The 17,528-nt window shown below is 48.0% G+C and overlaps 1 protein-coding gene across 2 annotated transcripts in view; it reads right to left on the bottom strand.

Annotated features, from left to right (window-relative positions):
• Positions 1 to 17,528, bottom strand: part of TEC (tec protein tyrosine kinase) — a 612,933-nt gene that overhangs the window by 235,988 nt on the left and 359,417 nt on the right. For both annotated transcript variants that reach the window (XM_086962679.1, XM_086962678.1), the window contains exon 5: positions 6,753 to 6,834. In XM_086962679.1, the coding sequence (XP_086818805.1) occupies positions 6,753 to 6,834 (82 nt within the window). The remainder of the gene's footprint in view (positions 1 to 6,752; positions 6,835 to 17,528) is intronic.

Genomic DNA, 17,528 nt, shown 5'->3' with positions numbered 1-17,528 from the left:
CACCCTTGGACCCGCGCCTACCTCTTGGACCCAGCTTTGCAGCTCGCCGCACCCGCTCCGCCGAGGGTCCTGCTGCTGACTCTGCCTGCATCCTACTGGGGCATTTCAGGGCGACCTTTGGGAGCTGGAAGACTTGAGGGCTGCGAGCGTGCAGGGACTACCTGATCCAGGTGTCCCTGCGAGACCGATTCCATCTTCCGGTCCGCTCTCCCTCTAGCTCCGCCCCCCGCCCATCGGAAGGCCGATAAAACCAACTGTGCAGCCCTCGACCCCTGGGACACTTTGCCTGGACACCTTGCCTGCTTGCCTGTTGTGCTGTCTACGCACCCTTGGACCCGCGCCTACCTCTTGGACCCAGCTTTGCAACTCGCCGCACCCGCTCCGCGGGTGCCGCTTCGCCGAGGGTCCTGCTGCTGACTCTGCCTGCATCCTACTGGGGCATTTCAGGGCGACCTTTGGGAGCTGGAAGACTTGAGGGCTGCGAGCGTGCAGGGACTACCTGATCAAGGTGTCCCTGCGAGACCGATTCCATCTTCCGGTCCGCTCTCCCTCTAGCTCCGCCCCACGCCCATCGGAAGGCCGATAAAACCAACTGTGCAGCCCTCGACCCCTGGGACACTTTGCCTGGACACCTTGCCTGCTTGCCTGTTGTGCTGTCTACGCACCCTTGGACCCGCGCCTACCTCTTGGACCCAGCTTTGCAGCTCGCCGCACCCGCTCCGCGGGTGCCGCTTCGCCGAGGGTCCTGCTGCTGACTCTGCCTGCATCCTACTGGGGCATTTCAGGGCGACCTTTGGGAGCTGGAAGACTTGAGGGCTGCGAGCGTGCAGGGACTACCTGATCCAGGTGTCCCTGCGAGACCGATTCCATCTTCCGGTCCGCTCTCCCTCTAGCTCCGCCCCCTGCCCTTTCAAACTACTATAAACAGTGTGTGCTCTCCCGCAGCGCGGGACGCAGCTCGGGGCGAAGACCGGGCAAAGAGCGGGCCGTTTAAGGCCGTTCAAGGACGGCAGAGGACGGCCTAGGCCCTGAAACCCTGTCTCATTGCTCTGAGACCACCTATCAGGTAGGACAATTGTTACTCTGCCCTCCGTGAAGCCACAGACACTTAACACCTGGTATAGCCTGTTTATTGTTAAAGCGAACCATGCGGCATAAAACAAGAAGCTGTACCAACAAAGCTGCGGAGGTAGCTCAAGTGACTGGCCCCATTGACCTCTTCATCTCACGAGTAACCGAGACAATCGATAAGAGCATTGTACTCCTGGAGAAAAGAGTTTCCCTGGACCTCATGCATGCCAAACGCTCTTCCCTGGGTTCCCTTGTAAACGCAAACTCACCCTCCCAGCAAGCCTCGAATAATTGCTCCTTGCCCTTGCCCCTGACCACTACGGGCACTGTTACAGTACCGAGTGCCGTCGACCTGTCAGTTACCTGTTCAGAGTCTGACCCGTCCTTCGTGGATCTGGAGGCGACCCCAGATTTAGAAGCCTGTCGGACACCCGGAGAAGCGGAGACAGGCCTGGATGGGCTAAATGCCAAGTCGACCCCTTATGTGCCCAGTGATTCCAGGGGAAAGGTTACCTGTATTCCTACAAAAGTAGTAACCAAGTCTAAAACCAAGGAGCCTAAACTCAAGGAGAAGTCCAAAGCCAAAACTAGCAATCATAATCTGGTGACACCTACTCCGCAAACAACGCCTGGCATTCCATGCTGGGTCGAAAACATGGTCACGGACCTCAAGCATGATCTTGAAACCACAATAGTGGCTCAAATTAAACCCTTGATTTCCAAACTGGATAGACTAACATCGCTCATTAACACCAAATGGGCCAATAAGATCAATGAGCCTGGGCCTGTCCAGAAACAAGGGCATAGAGAACCACCACCTAAACCCCACCCGCCAGCTAAGGTTACTAAGTCTACAACTGACAAGGCGAAAATCCCTCAGCCTTCCAAAGAACAAGTTGTACCACATCCTCCCCACTCAGGGAATAACCTCCCCCAACTATCATCAAAAGTAGTGAGCAACCCCTCACCGGTCCAGCAACCAGCTGCTGGATCAAAATCTACAACTTCCCAAGCCACGGACCCCAAGGGGAAACTTACGAACACCCCAGGCCCACACTCTACCAATAACTCTGAGGCCTCCAAGCCAAGGCAGACTCGTTTTAAGTCTATTAGTCTGCCACCAGAAGTTTCTCCTTTTGTGGTGGTGCTGACTGCTGTCCCCCCGCTGAAGGAAGGAGTTAGAGAGACTCATGTAGAGTTAAGAAATAAATGTGCCCAGTGGCTTCAATTACATAGACCACTACCTAGTAGTATGAGTGGGGAAATTCTTACTGTGCGCAGAGGGGATTGGGTGGGAAGAAGTAAGAAAACAATATTAGGGGATGTAATTACTGTCAACTTTAGAGATGTGGGGGCTGCGACCTTTATCTGTAATGCACCTAATAGCGGTCCTGCCACCCAGATCAAACCACTCCCCTTATCCTACTTCCTCCCCAACTCGACAAGACCCAACTTTCATCGGCCAAGCAATCAAGGGTTCGCACGACCCCCCCATTATGCCTCTAACCATTGGCAGCAACCGCCTAACTTCCCATCCTTTGTCCCTCACCATGCTGGCCCGCAGTGGCAACAACCTTTCCACCCCTTACCTCCTCCTTTTCTTCAACCTACCCAGCAGTGGCAACAACTTCCTCATCCATCATTTACTAATCAGCAATGGCAGCAGCCATGGCAGGATCCGTCCCCATCTCTGTCCTTCAACCCTTCCTATACCCAATTTGCCCACCCAAATAGGTACTGCGTTTTGGATGAGGTTGATTGACTTTCTCCCAAGGGAGGTTTAGATACTAACCTCCTTAGTGATAACAACAGCAAGAATGATCCAGTGCTGGGCACATCTCTCCCTATAAATTCAGAGGTGCTATCACCCTTACTAACTAGGGACAGTAGTGAACCATTAAATTCCCAATGCACTGTGATCTCAGACGGAAACTTAGCAAATGACAAGCTAAAAATCCTTAGTTGGAACCTTGCTGGGATTTCAAGGAAATTAGGTCTCCCGGAGTGGAATGCCCTGGTCGATGCACATACAATTTGTATATTCCAAGAGACATGGGCCATCGAACCATTACATCGGGTGGGGTATGTCACTATCTTCACACCAGCAATAAAACCCAAGGCAGGGAAGGGGCGGCCATCGGGGGGGCTTATTATTTGGATAAGTGTACTCCTTAACTGCAGGATAATCACCAAGAAGCCAAGAACACCGGATATCCTTGGTGTTTCTTTATTGGGCATACGGGGAAGTATGAGTGTTGACCTCTATAACGTCTATATCAGGGGAACAAAAAATGGGTGTATTTCACCTACAATGATGGAGCTTGAGGCTCAGTTAGGAGAGCAGAGTGGACATGGGCATATCCTAGTAGCTGGGGATTTTAATTGTACATACGAACCACTCCCCCTTGAAGGAGTTTTAGATTTAGGAGAAGAGGATAACAGATGGGGAATCCCCACTCTCTCTATCCCACCCATTAGACGCTGGACCCGCAGTGCAATCCACCTAAATGCACTTACACTGGAGTTTGGCTTAAGAGCTGCAAACGGTCGCACCCGATCTGACCTCCAGGGTGCTCCCACATTTAACAGAGTTGGTCGAAGCACACGGATTGACTACATTCTGCTGGATAGGGGCCTCTGGAGCCATGTTCATGACATGGTTATCACCAGCACCATAGAGAGCGATCACAATCCACTCTCCTTATCTCTAAAAAATCCTTGGCCTACTGAAGTACTCCCAGTCCCTCTAAGTCGCCAACAGGGGATTACTGTTGCCACTTGTGGCAGGCGTCTAAAGTGGAGTAAGATAATGCTCAATACCGACAAACTATCTGCAATAGGTGAAGTGGCTAAGAGCATGCAAGCTGATATTGGCTCGATTGATCTAACCGTAGCAGCAGACCAGGCCACTGCTATATTTGAAGCTGCTGTAAAAACCATAGGTGACCTTTTTTGGATCCAATTGCCTTCAGGGAAACAAAAATCTCTACAAAAAACCAAAGGTAAACATGATTGGTATTCAGCAACATGCAGGAAGGCCAAATCCCGCCTAATAGAGGCAGTTAAAGGGAAGTCCCCCCCACTAATTCAAATTGCCAGAAAAGATCACAAAAAGGCCCTACAGGTAGCTAAAAGGGAATGGGAGGATGCCTACTGGCTAACCCTTAAGGAAGCCAGTATGAAAAAAGATTCTAAATCCTTCTGGGACACCATAAGGGCACGGAACAGACCGGATAGCGACCTCGTAACCTGCAATATTTCGGGGCAGGTATGGGAGGATCACTTTTCCAAACTTTATTCCTGTCATAATGATTTGAATGAGAGAGCGTCTGTTCAATCCTCTCCGTACATTAATTATATTCTTCTACCCAGTGATCCTGAATTCACACAGAAGGAAGTAGAATATGCCATTAATTCCATTACTCCACAAAAAGCTGCAGGACCTGACGGCATTCCGGGGGACCTGTTAAAATCTGATGGTGTTACCTGGGGCAAATTAATCCACTCCCTCCTTCTTGCCATCTGTAAGGGTGCCCCCATTCCGGCATCATGGAAGGGGGCAGAGGTGGTTCCCATCTACAAGAAAGGCCCAAGGGATGACCCGTCCAATTATAGGCCGATCAGCCTGCTAGATGTAACCCAAAAAGTTGTCGGTAAAGTTATTCTACTCAGGATTCTTAACTGGGTAGATGAAAATAAAATACTTACCGATTTCCAGGCCGGTTTTAGAGTAGGTACTGGAACGATAGAACAGGCCTTTAGGCTTATGATGCTCTACTGGAAGGTGGTAGTGATAGGCAAGGGTAGTCTTTATCTCGCATTTATCGATTTAAAGACTGCCTTTGACCTTGTCCCTCGGGACTTACTGTGGAGGGTCCTGGCTAACATGGGGCTCCCACAGTATCTACTATCCCTATTAGTTAGGCTCCATCAGCACAGCTTTGCCCAAATTAGGTGGGGCTCTGGAGGGGAGAAAACGGGCTGTATTCCGGTCGAGAGAGGGGTCCGCCAGGGATGTGTTCTGGCTCCCACCCTTTTCTCTTTGTACATTAATGGGGTGGTGGAGCACTTACTCAAAGTTCCATCTGATGAACCATCGCTGGCGGGGGTTCGTATACCGACCCTCCTCTTCGCGGATGACACGCTCCTAATCTCCAAAACGCCCATGGGACTACAGAAACTCCTGGATAACTTCCAGTCCTTTTGCACTGATCGGGGTTTGGTTATAAACACCAACAAAACAAAATACCTTGTCCTTAACCCCCCTAAACAGCATGTGCGTCCCCCTATTTTAAACACTGAGCCCCTGGAAAGGGTGAAAGTGTTTGACTATTTAGGGATACGCATTTCAGACAAAATGGATTGGTCTCCCCATTTAGATAAGATGCTGCTGAATCACAAAAGGATCACAGGTGCCCTATTGAGGGAGCAACGTTCCAGTTCGTTCAAACCAATAGGAACAGTCCTAGAGATCTATGCTGCCAAGGGTGTCAGCTCTGCACTTTACGGAGCTGAACTTTGGGGCTTCGCATCTTCAAAAGCTCTCCAAAAATCCGAGAACAATTTCTGTAGACAAATAATGTCCCTCCCTCAAAGCACCCCACTTTTACCCTTATTCATGGACTTTGGCTGTACTCAGATTGGCGAAATTGCGAATTTTCGTCCTCTTTTATTATGGGCCCGTATTTGGCGAGTAGAGGAACTTAGTGCCTACGCCAGGGGACTGGAAGAAATAATGGCGTCACCACATTGGGCCAGAGTTAAATGGCTAACAGACATGAAATCCCTATTGACGAACCTGGGCCTTTCGGACTTTTGGTTAAGCAGAACCTCTCCTCCAAAGCAAGTACTTAAAAATTTATATCGGGATTGGATTTGCTCCCAAAGGCATTCTAGTGTATCCATTGGAAGGCTCACTGAGGATTTTCTGAAGTTTAAAGACATTCCCAGGCGTGAACCTTACTTAGATATTATCGGGAAACCGTTTGCACGATCTCTGTATTTTAAATTTAGAACGGGTACCTTGCCATTGAACACTTTCACCAAAACATGGAATTCCTGTCTATACAAAACCGACCTATGTCCTTCATGTCTAGTCTACCCAGAGACATTAGCCCATTTTCTATTTGTTTGTAACGAATATGCCAAACCAAGAAGGGCGTGGCTGAAGAATTTGTGCCGACAACTGGGAACCAGGAGCCATGATGTGGCAATCAGGATACTTGTTTCGGACAGCTATGTACCCTATGCCTGTGCCTTAGCTAAATTTTTATTCTGGGCTTGGGCTATTCGAGCCAGAAAGCTTAAAAATACTGTTTAATTCCTTCTTACACCATATTTATTCTAGCAAATGTTATATTTGTTGCTATTAACTGGATATATGTCATTCATTTTTTTAACTTGCTTTTATGATAATGAAATTTTATCGAAATAAAGCTTTTTGACTTTGACTTTGACTTTGAAAATGTGCTGCATCATTCCAAATAATTTGCCTTTTCTTGCCACATAATTTAGTCAACCCTGCCACATAATTTGGCGCTCCCTTGCCATCTAATTTCCCGAACTATAATAAAAAAACATACGAAACCAAGACAAACACTAAAGTGGTGGTAAGCAAGTGGCAGATGCATCTCAGACATAGTTTAATCAAGCCCTTTAGAAGTTTTCAACAGCTCATTTACCTTCTTTTATGTTCTTTACCCACTGGTACCTGCTATCCGCATTAGGAGCAAAAATATACAGGGTATTGGAGTCGTAAACAACCTGAAAATAAAACACAAATAGCACAATCAAATAAACGGCTAGTAAAGGGGAAGTGTGTTAATCACTGAAAAGGATGCAAACACATTTGTGCTAAGATTTTCAGCAGTGACCACTATCATTTGCATCAGTGTAATGTTTATTTCAACCAGTGTATTCACTCTCTACGTCATCTTCTTCGTCCTCTGCCCCCACCTCCCACTGGACCCAGATGCCCTTCTTGGAGTGAATAACTATTTCCTGTCCACTGACTCACTGTACAAGCTTTGTATTGTTTCTGTCTTTGGAGAAAGTTAGAAGAATGCCATCCGTGGGTGCCCGGGGGCACTAGAATATATTCAGCGAGGAGTGTGCCTGGTGCTCTTTGTTCTGTGGGATTGTTTGAGTGATGAATATACCACATTAGTAGATCATGAGCTGACCTCTTCCTCCAATCAACAATCTGGGCACCACAGGATGACTGAGAAACCTCTTACGTCAGGATGTCCTGTGTGGCAGGGTTTTCAAATCGTCCAAGGTGAGGCCTTTTCTCATTATATCATTTATTGCGTAATTCGTACATGACACATGATCACCTGAAGTCAGGCAAGCAGGGTACATTGCCTCATTAACTACCCTTAGTAATGACATCTTAGGTATGAGCCTATACCGACTAACGATGCTTGTTGTGGTATATTGCCTTAATAACATGATACTACTAAAATAAAACTTTTCATACAGTATCAGCATTAATGTTAGAATCCCTAACAGGTTTTGTGCATAGGTCTTCAAAGAACTACTCATGATGAACAAGTTACTTACCTTCAGTAATGATGTATCTGGTAGAGACATATGATAGGTGCAGATTCCTTACCTTAGAATCTTCCCCAGGCGTCAGTCTGGATCTGGAGATTTTTTCTTCAGTAGTACCCGTGCGTGTCGTTAGGGGGCGTCGGTCGGCTCCACATCCGTCATCGGCATCTTGGGCGCCGGGATGACGTCGCGGGACCTATATAGACTCCGCCCGTTCTGCGCCAGCCTATTGCAGATCTGGAAAGAGCAAACCTTGGCCATTTTTTGGCTAACTTTTTGTCGACATCTTTTCGAGTAGCAGACTCCTGGTGCGTCGAGAATGTCCCAGTGATGGACCGGCTTCATTCCCTGTGGTTCATGCCACGGGATGATATCCAAAATGGATCCGTACCTTGTGTGACTTTGGTGTCTGGACCGCGACCACAACCCGAAGTCATGCTCCAAGTGCAGGGCCGTGAACCTTAAGGCTTAGCAGGAGCGGTCTCAAAAGCTGCTGGAGGCCTGACGCTCAGCTCCGCGTCGATCCCGTTCTCATTCAAGGGAAAGGTCTAAAGAACGGTCACCGAGCCCACACTCCTTACAGTCCAAGTCGGTAGGGAGATCTTCGGGTAAGTCAGGGAATCACAAAAAAAAGTTGAAGAAGCACAGGCGTTCTTTGATTTCTCCTTGTCTGGCGGCCGACACAACGCTGGTTCCATTCCTCCCTGCTCAGCATTAGTTCACAAAGCAACCAAGCAGAGCATTCTGGTTACCAAGGGCTCTCACCCCACAATGGATTACCATGCACCAACACCAAGCAACAGGGAGCCTTGACAGGCTACCACCATATCCAGGCACAAAACTATATAGCCTGTCTCTCCTATGAGAAAGGACGACCATCTACAGGCCTGGGAGATACCTCCATCCCAATGACATTTCCTGCTGATAAGCCAGGGAGAAGCCCCATGAAGCAATGGCATTTAGTAATATTACCCCGTCACTAACTATTGACATCAGCCTGATTCATCATATGTGCTTCAAAGTCAAAAGTATCTTTATTTGGCCAAATGTATGTGATCATAAAAGCAAAAAAAATGAAATACACCCACAGCAATCACAGCAATAATAAGATAAAAACATAGATAAATAGGATCATTTTAAAACACCATAATAAATGTGCTTGTAAGCTAGTTTATGGCTACGTTTTGAATGAATTCAGCCCAACATGGAAATTGTAAGAAACTGGGTTAGTGGTTGAGAGGGGTGGAAGCTGCACTCAAGCAAGAGCCACAGTCCTTGTCAGGATGAAATGCAAGTCTCTAAATTAAGCTGTGCTTCACCCTCTGTTAGCTTGCCACAAAGCAGTCAGTATTTATGTAGCACACAAATAGTAATGAAGTGAAAACACAACACAAAAAAATCCCAAACCAATTTAGAACATTTAGGTTATAATACAGAAAATTATACCAGAATGAAAACAATCCAATCAGTAGCACCACAGATATAGATTTTTTAAGTTTTAGGTAAAACTAGCACCAAGAAGTAGAAAGCACCACTTGAGGTTGTATGATCGCACTACACAGGGGGAAAGTCACAAGTTCAGGGCAACTGCAGAGGACCATGAGTTGGTTCCAGGTTAGTCCTGCTGAAGAGTCACCTTCTCAAGTCCAGTGTGAACAGTTCCATTCACACTGGAGGGAGCCACAAGGAAGAGGCTTTCAGCACACGAGCAGGTCGAGAGTGTGGACAGTCGTAGCTGCAGGGCGACGATTTGGTCGTCAATGGAGTTTCGCATTGGTGGTCATCGAAAGCTATCACTGCTCAGCGCAAAGAGCAGGTCTCGTGTTAGCGATGATCGCAGATGGTTGCTGACAGTACAATTAGATGGTCTCAATGGAGCTTTGCAGTTGCAGCAGTCGCAAGGAGCCCATAACGTCTGTATCTTCACCTTTTCTTCAGGAAGAATAGAACTGATGCCAACAATGGGTCCAGGACTTGAGGGCACCTTTTTGGGATCAGAACTTACACCAACAGAGGCCAATAGCAGGCTCAGGCAGGTCCAGTTGGTGCTGGGCAGTTGTTAGGCAGGCCTCTGGAAGCTTGTTGTGTCCCTGTAGCTCACACAAGAGGTCGGACAAGTGACACCTGGAGTTACTCTGGGTAGCCTGGGATCAAGGGGGTACACATAATGGCTATAAATGAAATTATGAGGCAAATCTAGAGACCTGCTTTATGATAAACCTTCCTTTATTGGCATTCATGTGAGATGTTAGGCATTTAGATGAACATAAAACTTTCAGTGATTGAGGCTCATTCCTTGGAATTTCCATTGCGGGTCCGTGGAGGCTGTGCATAGCTCCAGTTAAGCAATGAATATGCAGTACTACATCTGATGCAGACATCTGGGTGTCAGTCGTTACGCTAATATGACTTTTTTTCGTCTTTCCTCCAAATACATTGTTTTTAAAATCTAACCAATATGGTGATCTTTTTCTATCGGCAAACGGGTTGGCAGCAGACATTTTGAACTTGCATGTTTGTGTAACAAGGGCTTGGACTTTGAACCCTAATCTTTGTGTTTATCCAGAGAGGACCAAAAGTATCTTGTAAAAACTGAGCAGTGCTGAGATGAAATTGGTGAATCATGTCACAGCAACATGGCTACTTGTCCCAATACTTCTTCACAAAGCTGAACAAACATGTAAATCAGAATGCTACCTATATGTGCATGGTTAAATGCATCTAGAAGACATTTAAAAAACAAATCATAGGCTTTTACTTTGGAGCAAAGAGCAGAAAGGGCTCAGTGGCAGCTTAGATATGACAGAGAGAACATCCTTGCTGTTTTTAGATCCACTGAATCTTCTAAAGAAAAGAATGAGAGAAACAAAAAGTGGATAAGGAAGTAAGAATAAGGTAATAAAAAAGAGGGGGCATGAGAAGGGAGGGAGATGTGGCTTGAACGTGGCGAGAGAAAAACGGCAGTAGGGAGAGAGAAAGAGTGCGCGTGAGAGAGAAACGGGGATAGAGAGGGTGATTAGAGAAAAAGACAGAGCGATTGTGAGGCCGAGAGAGAGCGGAAGAGGGCAAGCAAGGTTTATAGACAGAGATGTGATATGTGAGAAAAGAACGGAGAGAGGTGAGAGAAAGAGGCAGAATAGTGATAAATGAGTTCATAAGAAAGAGAAATGTAGACAGAGTGAGAAAGAAAGGTGGAGGGATATATTGAGAGAGTGGAGCTCAGAGCAATTAATAGGTACTGAGAGAGGTGAGAAGGCAATAGAGCGAGAGTGAGAGAGAGAGACCAAGACAGTGGGTGAAACATACAAACCACCGAGTGTGCAGCCAAACAATAAAAGCAGTGCTCCTGCGAATGGGATTCTTAAGATATATTACAGCTCCAGCGCGTGTGCTGCCAAACAACAAAATTAGCACTCCGGCGTGAGAGATACCAAAGAATAATATTAGCGCTCGAGCGGGTGTGCAGCCCAACAACAGAATCAGCGCGCCTGTGCATGGAATAACGCAATAGCAACATGAGGGCTCCAGCGGTTGTCAATTTAGGCAGTAAATAACAGATGTGTCTCTGGCCAGTCAAGGAAAAGAAACAAAGTAGAATACCAACATGGTATTATTCACTGCGCCACGTGGTAACCAGCGATTAGGGACCGGGCAAGAAAGCAAGGAGGGCGGCTTTACAATGCCACAACCTTGATACTCTTAGGTCAGAAACAAGGCTTCAGAACAGGCTCCTGAGTCCCAAATTGAGAACATTTTTAAAGTTAAGATACCCTTCTCCATAATAAACATATTCCTGGGCACTCAGTCACCACATTGGCCTCAGTTACAGTTAGACCTACAGTTAACTGTTGATTTTCACTTAATAACCTCAAATTGGAAACATGCAGATAAAGTTACTGTTAGATCCTGGTGGAACGCTGTGTGTTTCCAGCATAGACTAGATACTAATTACATCTCCCCTATCTCACTAGGTATTAAAAGAGACCTCTTATGGCTTCCACTAATCACATACTTATCTTTCTTTATCTGCCTTTCCTAGTGTTAAAGTTGTCACTGTATCAGATGATGTTAGGAAACCGCCATAAATGTTACTCTTTGCCTTCTCTTTCTGAAACGATCAGAAGTTATTTGTTCTCCTATAGTTTTTACCACAAACTTTTACATTTACTTATTGTTATGCTTACAGTGTTAAACCAGTTATTGTTTTCGCCTTTTATTCCAATAGTATAATTTAATTACATATATCTCTACCCCCCCCCCTTTTTTTAGGTCTCGCCTTTACCATTCCGCAGGAATGGGAAATGGGGAGAATTCAAGTCGGCTATTTTCTCTTCAAACCAAAGGGCTTTCAGCCGCGGTTTTCTTGCAGTTCACGTGAATCACGTGATCAAACATGCACGAGCATTCACTCCCCTAGCAGCACTCCTCCCACACCAGCAACTCCCCCCTCCCACACCAGCACCTCCCCTCTCTCTCCCCGCAAGCACAGCCTTGCCCTTTCCCACACCAGCACCTCCCCCCTCCCACACCAGCACCTCCCCTCTCTCTCCACGCAATCACAGCCTTTCCCTAGCAGCACTCCTCCCACACCAGCACCTCCCCTCTCTCTCCACGCAATCACAGCCTTTCCCTAGCAGCACTCCTCCCCCCTCCTACACCAGCACCTCCCCTCTCTCTCCACGCAATCACAGCCTTTCCCTAGCAGCACTCCTCCCACACCAGCACCTCCCCCCTCCCACACCAGCACCTCCCCTCTCTCTCCACGCAATCACAGCCTTTCCCTAGCAGCACTCCTCCCCCCTCCCACACCAGCACCTCCCCTCTCTCTCCACGCAATCACAGCCTTGCCGTCTGGTTATTTTATTCCTCTTCTTTCATTCAGCCATGATCTCACTCCTCCTACAACACCCCGCCTATCCATGCTGCTCTCCTCCACCTCCACTTATTTTACTTCTCACCCCCAGGAGCCTTGCTCTTCTTCCTCTTGCCAGGCTCTTCTGACGTATCTGCCTCATCCTTGTCCTCTAGTTCCAACTCTACATTAAGGTGCGGAGGTTCTTCAAGCAGCGATTGATGCTGTTTCACTGCCGCCATGTTCAAGAGAGAGAGCCTAGGTCTGACCGGAACACTGTGGATCCTAAAACAACTCTGATTCAGGGGACCCGGATTTCCGCTCTAACATCACTCTATGATTCAGCCATCACCAGTCAAAGGGGATGCCGGGACAGCTGCACACAACATTACGGAGCGCTCATCTGTAAACATAGAAAACGGACTTCACCACTTTTTTTCCACCGAGGGCTCCTTATAGAAACACGTTAAAAATACCCAATTAAAAACAAATGACATCATATTTTTTACTGCAGCTCGTGAGAACCCATTTCAAAATGAGCTTTAAGTTTTCACGAGCAGCTGAGCTATACTATTTTCGATATGACAATCACATTGGAATATAGAGGCAAAATAGCTCAGATCGTAATAACCATACACGTATTCTGACGCTTTTAGCTAGTTAGGAATACATTTTCACAAACACTTGTTTTAAGGGGCGTTTAGAGCCAACGAAATAGTTAAAGTATATTGTTGTTGTTCTTTCTAGCTACGCCTCCACACTCACCAACCGACCCCCACTGCGCCTTGGATCCCAGCTGCGAAACTTTTTATGGCGTTCAGCCGCTGGCTGCATGATTTCTTCAGTCTAAGTGGAGTCACTTCAGATTGCAGTACGGATTATCAAACCATGTACTCATTTATTTTAATTATATATTTACTTAGACACTTAAGGTAAACAAATATGCCTGGGCGTCAGGAGCTTCGAAAACGGCAAACTGAAATCGAATTTTAGAACCAAAAGCTCAATTTAGCACTCTAATCTTACTTTTACGAGCAAAATGTTTCCACTTCAACACTTTATCTAAAGTCCTGGTCATCAGATTCATTGCCCGCTCCCATCACTAGATATTTTAAGCCACTTGGGCTCTATGCCATACTAATTGTTTGCAAGACATGAACACACTCGTATAGCGAGTTCGCCATTCCTCCACGCTCACTCCCAGCCCCCCTTTGCGTATTCACCCCGACCGGCTGTGCATGCCTACTGGCTTTGTCACCATTCCTCCACGCTCACTCCCGCAACCCCCCCTTAAGTGTTTACCCCGACCGGCCATGCATGCCTACTGGCTTTGCCACCATTCCTCCACGCTCACTCCCGCCCCCCCTTGCGGGTTCACCCCGACCGGCCGTGCATGCCTACTGGCTTTGTCACCATTCCTCCACGCTCCCCCCCCCCCCCTTTGCGTATTCACCCCGACCGTGTCACCATTCCTCCACGCTCCCACCCGCCCCCCCCCTTGTGCGTTCACCCCGACCGGCCGTGCATGCCTATTGGCTTTGTCACCATTCCTCTATGCTCACTCCCACCCCTCCCTTGCGCGTTCACCCCGACCGGCCGTGCATGCCTACTGGCTTTGTCACCATTCCTCCACGCTCACTCCCGCAACCCCCCCTTAAGTGTTTACCCCGACCGGCCATGCATGCCTACTGTCTTTGTCACCATTCCTCCTCCCCCTCTCCAGCCAGCTTCCCCCAGGCCGTAGCAGCACTCCTCCTTAGAACAGTCCTAGCATATCACCGGCATGTGAGGCAGGCTTGGCGCCAGCCGGTTAAACTGAGCATCGGATAATGAGGTGCCCTTTGCAGCCATTCTGCTGCTATCAAGCACCCATCCTGCCCTTGTTTGTCGCCATTTCCGCGATGACAAAGGCCGGTGTGGGCTGTGCCTGTCCAGAACATTCTTGTGTTGCACCCCTTGCCGTTAAAAATTTAAACCGGGTTCGCATTACAAAGCAGAACTCGCCTCACAACTTTTAAAGGTCAAGAATAAACTAACTAGCTTTCAGCCTACCTTCAGGGCCAATGTTAACTTCGAGATAATAAGAAGGCAAATAGTATTTTAAACGCATAAGCTAAACAAATGCATATTTTTGTCCGATGTTTACATACGAAACTGTTTTCAAAGTGGATTTTTTGTGTCGCTTGGTTTAAACGTGTCACAAAAAATTGCCAGACCTGTAGCAACAAGTTGGCTTTAGGAGAACTACTACTGATATATAATATGTCGACGCCATGTTGTTTTAGTGAATCAAGAGATTCTAGTCGCCGCACCTCTTATGAATTTTTTGCCAACTTTGTATGTACCAGCAAGTTGGCTAGCAATAGGCCCTTAATGCATTTGAGCTTTGTGATAGTTTGTGAAAGGTTGATATCGCTATATGTTCTTTTGTATTCCCTTGTTTTCTAATCACGGGGTCGCCTCAAGTTGCAGAGAGTGCTTAAGCCTAATCACACATCTTCATACAAAGGGGTTCCAAGTTCTATTGGCAGAATGACACACATGCAACGCCACTCGTACATGTAACGCCACTCACACATGCAATGCCACTCACACATGCAACGCCACTCACACATGCAACGCCACTCCACCATGCAACGCCAGTCAAACATGCAACAACACTCACACATGCAACGCCACTCACACATGCAACGCCACTCAACCATGCAACGACACTCAACAATGCAACGCCACTCAACAAGCCAACGCAACTCTACAACCCAACGCCACTCAACCACACAACGCCACTCAACCACGCAACACCACTCAACAACGCAACGCCACTCTAAAACGCAACGCCACTCTAAAACGCAACACCACTCTAACACGCAACGCCACTCTAACACGCAACAACACTCTAACACGCAACGCCACTCAAACACGCAACGCAAATCACACATGCAACGCCACTCAACCACGCAACGCCACTCACACATGCAACAACACTCAAACATGCAACGCCACTCACACATGCAACGCCACTCACACATGCAAAGCCACTCACACATGAAACGCCACTCAATAACGCAACGCCACTCCCACATGCAACACCAGTCACACATGCAACGCCAGTCACAAATGCAACGCCACTCAACCACGCAACGCCACTCACACATGCAACGCCAATCACACATGCAACGACACTCAAGAACGCAACGACAGTCAACTACGCAACGCCACTCAACTACGCAACGCCACTCAACTACGCAACGCCACTCAACAACGCAACGCCACTCACCCACGCAACGCCACTCACCCACGCAACGCCACTCACCCACGCAACGCCACTCACACACGCAACGCCACTCACCCACGCAACGCCACTCACACATGCAACGCCACTCACACATGCAACGCAACTCACCCACGCAACCCCACTCACCCACGCAACCCCACTCACCCACGCAACACCACTCACCCACGCAACACCACTCACCCACGCAACCCCACTCACCCACGCAACCACACTCACCCACGCAACGCCACTCACACATGCAACGCCACTCACGCATGCAACGCCACTCATGCATGCAACGCCACTCACGCATGCAACTCCACTCACACACCCCCTCACCCTCAAACAACTTACACTCACACACCCACGATCTACTCACACCCATCACAACACTCTCACACTCACTATACATCACACACTCTCAGCCACAAACCACCTCACTCACCCTCACCCTCACACACCCTCACCCTCACACACCCTCACCCACAGTCACACACTCAACATTCAAACTCGCACACCCTCACTCACCTTCACACCCTCACAACACTCACCCTCACTCACCCTCAAACTCTCACCTTCACTCACCCACACCTATCATCACACACTCTCACATCCCATTACCCTCACCCCCTCATCTTCACACACCCTCATCCCATCACCCACACTCATACTCACACCGTCACCCTCACTCAACCTCACACACCATCACACACCCTCACACCCCCTAAACATCACATCCAATCACCCTCACACCTTCAAAGTCCACCCTCACAACCCTCACTCATGCTCACACCGGCACCCTCACTCACACTCACACACCATCACACACCCTCACACCCCCTGAACCTCACATCCAATAACCATCACACTCACACCGTCCAAGGCCACCCTCCTAATCCACCCTACAACACCACCCTACAACTCCACCCTCCAAAATAACTGCGCATCTATGTTAATGCAAGCAAAGCTTTTGCAGTGCGACTTGATGTGTACCTTACCAAAAAAAAAATGAAAAAATTTTACATGTATAATATTAAAAAAATTACTGATGTCTTTGAGTTTGGATTCAGCGCTAATAACAGCATCAATAAACATTACATAGGTCTCTTAGCTTCAGAAACAACGCATAACAACATTAATACATTTGAAGTGTACAATATTCACGGCGAAAATATAAACACTTATAGCCATCATCACAACAACTCTCACTCACACCAACTCACACCCTCACACACAGCCTCACACAACATCACTCATCCTCAAACTCCCTCACAACCTCAAACACCATCACTCAACAACACACCCTCACCCTCAACAACCTCACCCTCACACACCCTCACTCACCCTCCCCCACTCACCCTCACACACCATCACTCTACATCACCCCCTCACCCTCACACCCCCTCACCCACCCTCACCCACAGTCACACACTCAACCTTAAAACTTGCACACCCTCACTCACCTTCACACACTCACACCCTCACAACACTCGCCCTCACTCACCCACACCTAGCATCACACACACTCACACCCCATTACCCTCACCCCCTCACCTTCAGACACCCTCACCCCCTCACCTTCAGACACCCTCACCCCCCTCACCCTCACAACCCTCACACCCTCACTCATACTCACACAGTCACCCTCACTCGCCCTTACACACCATCACACACCCTCACACCCCCTGACCCTCACATCCACTCACCCTCACACTCACACCGTACAAGTCCACCCTCCGACTCCACCCTACAACACCACCCTACAACTCCACCCTACAA

Source organism: Lissotriton vulgaris, chromosome 3_1 (genome assembly GCF_964263255.1).
Source record: "Lissotriton vulgaris chromosome 3_1, aLisVul1.2, whole genome shotgun sequence".
Classification (NCBI taxonomy): domain Eukaryota; kingdom Metazoa; phylum Chordata; class Amphibia; order Caudata; family Salamandridae; genus Lissotriton; species Lissotriton vulgaris.
Note: the sequence above shows the minus strand (reverse complement) of the source record. Positions and strands in the feature narration are given on the sequence as shown.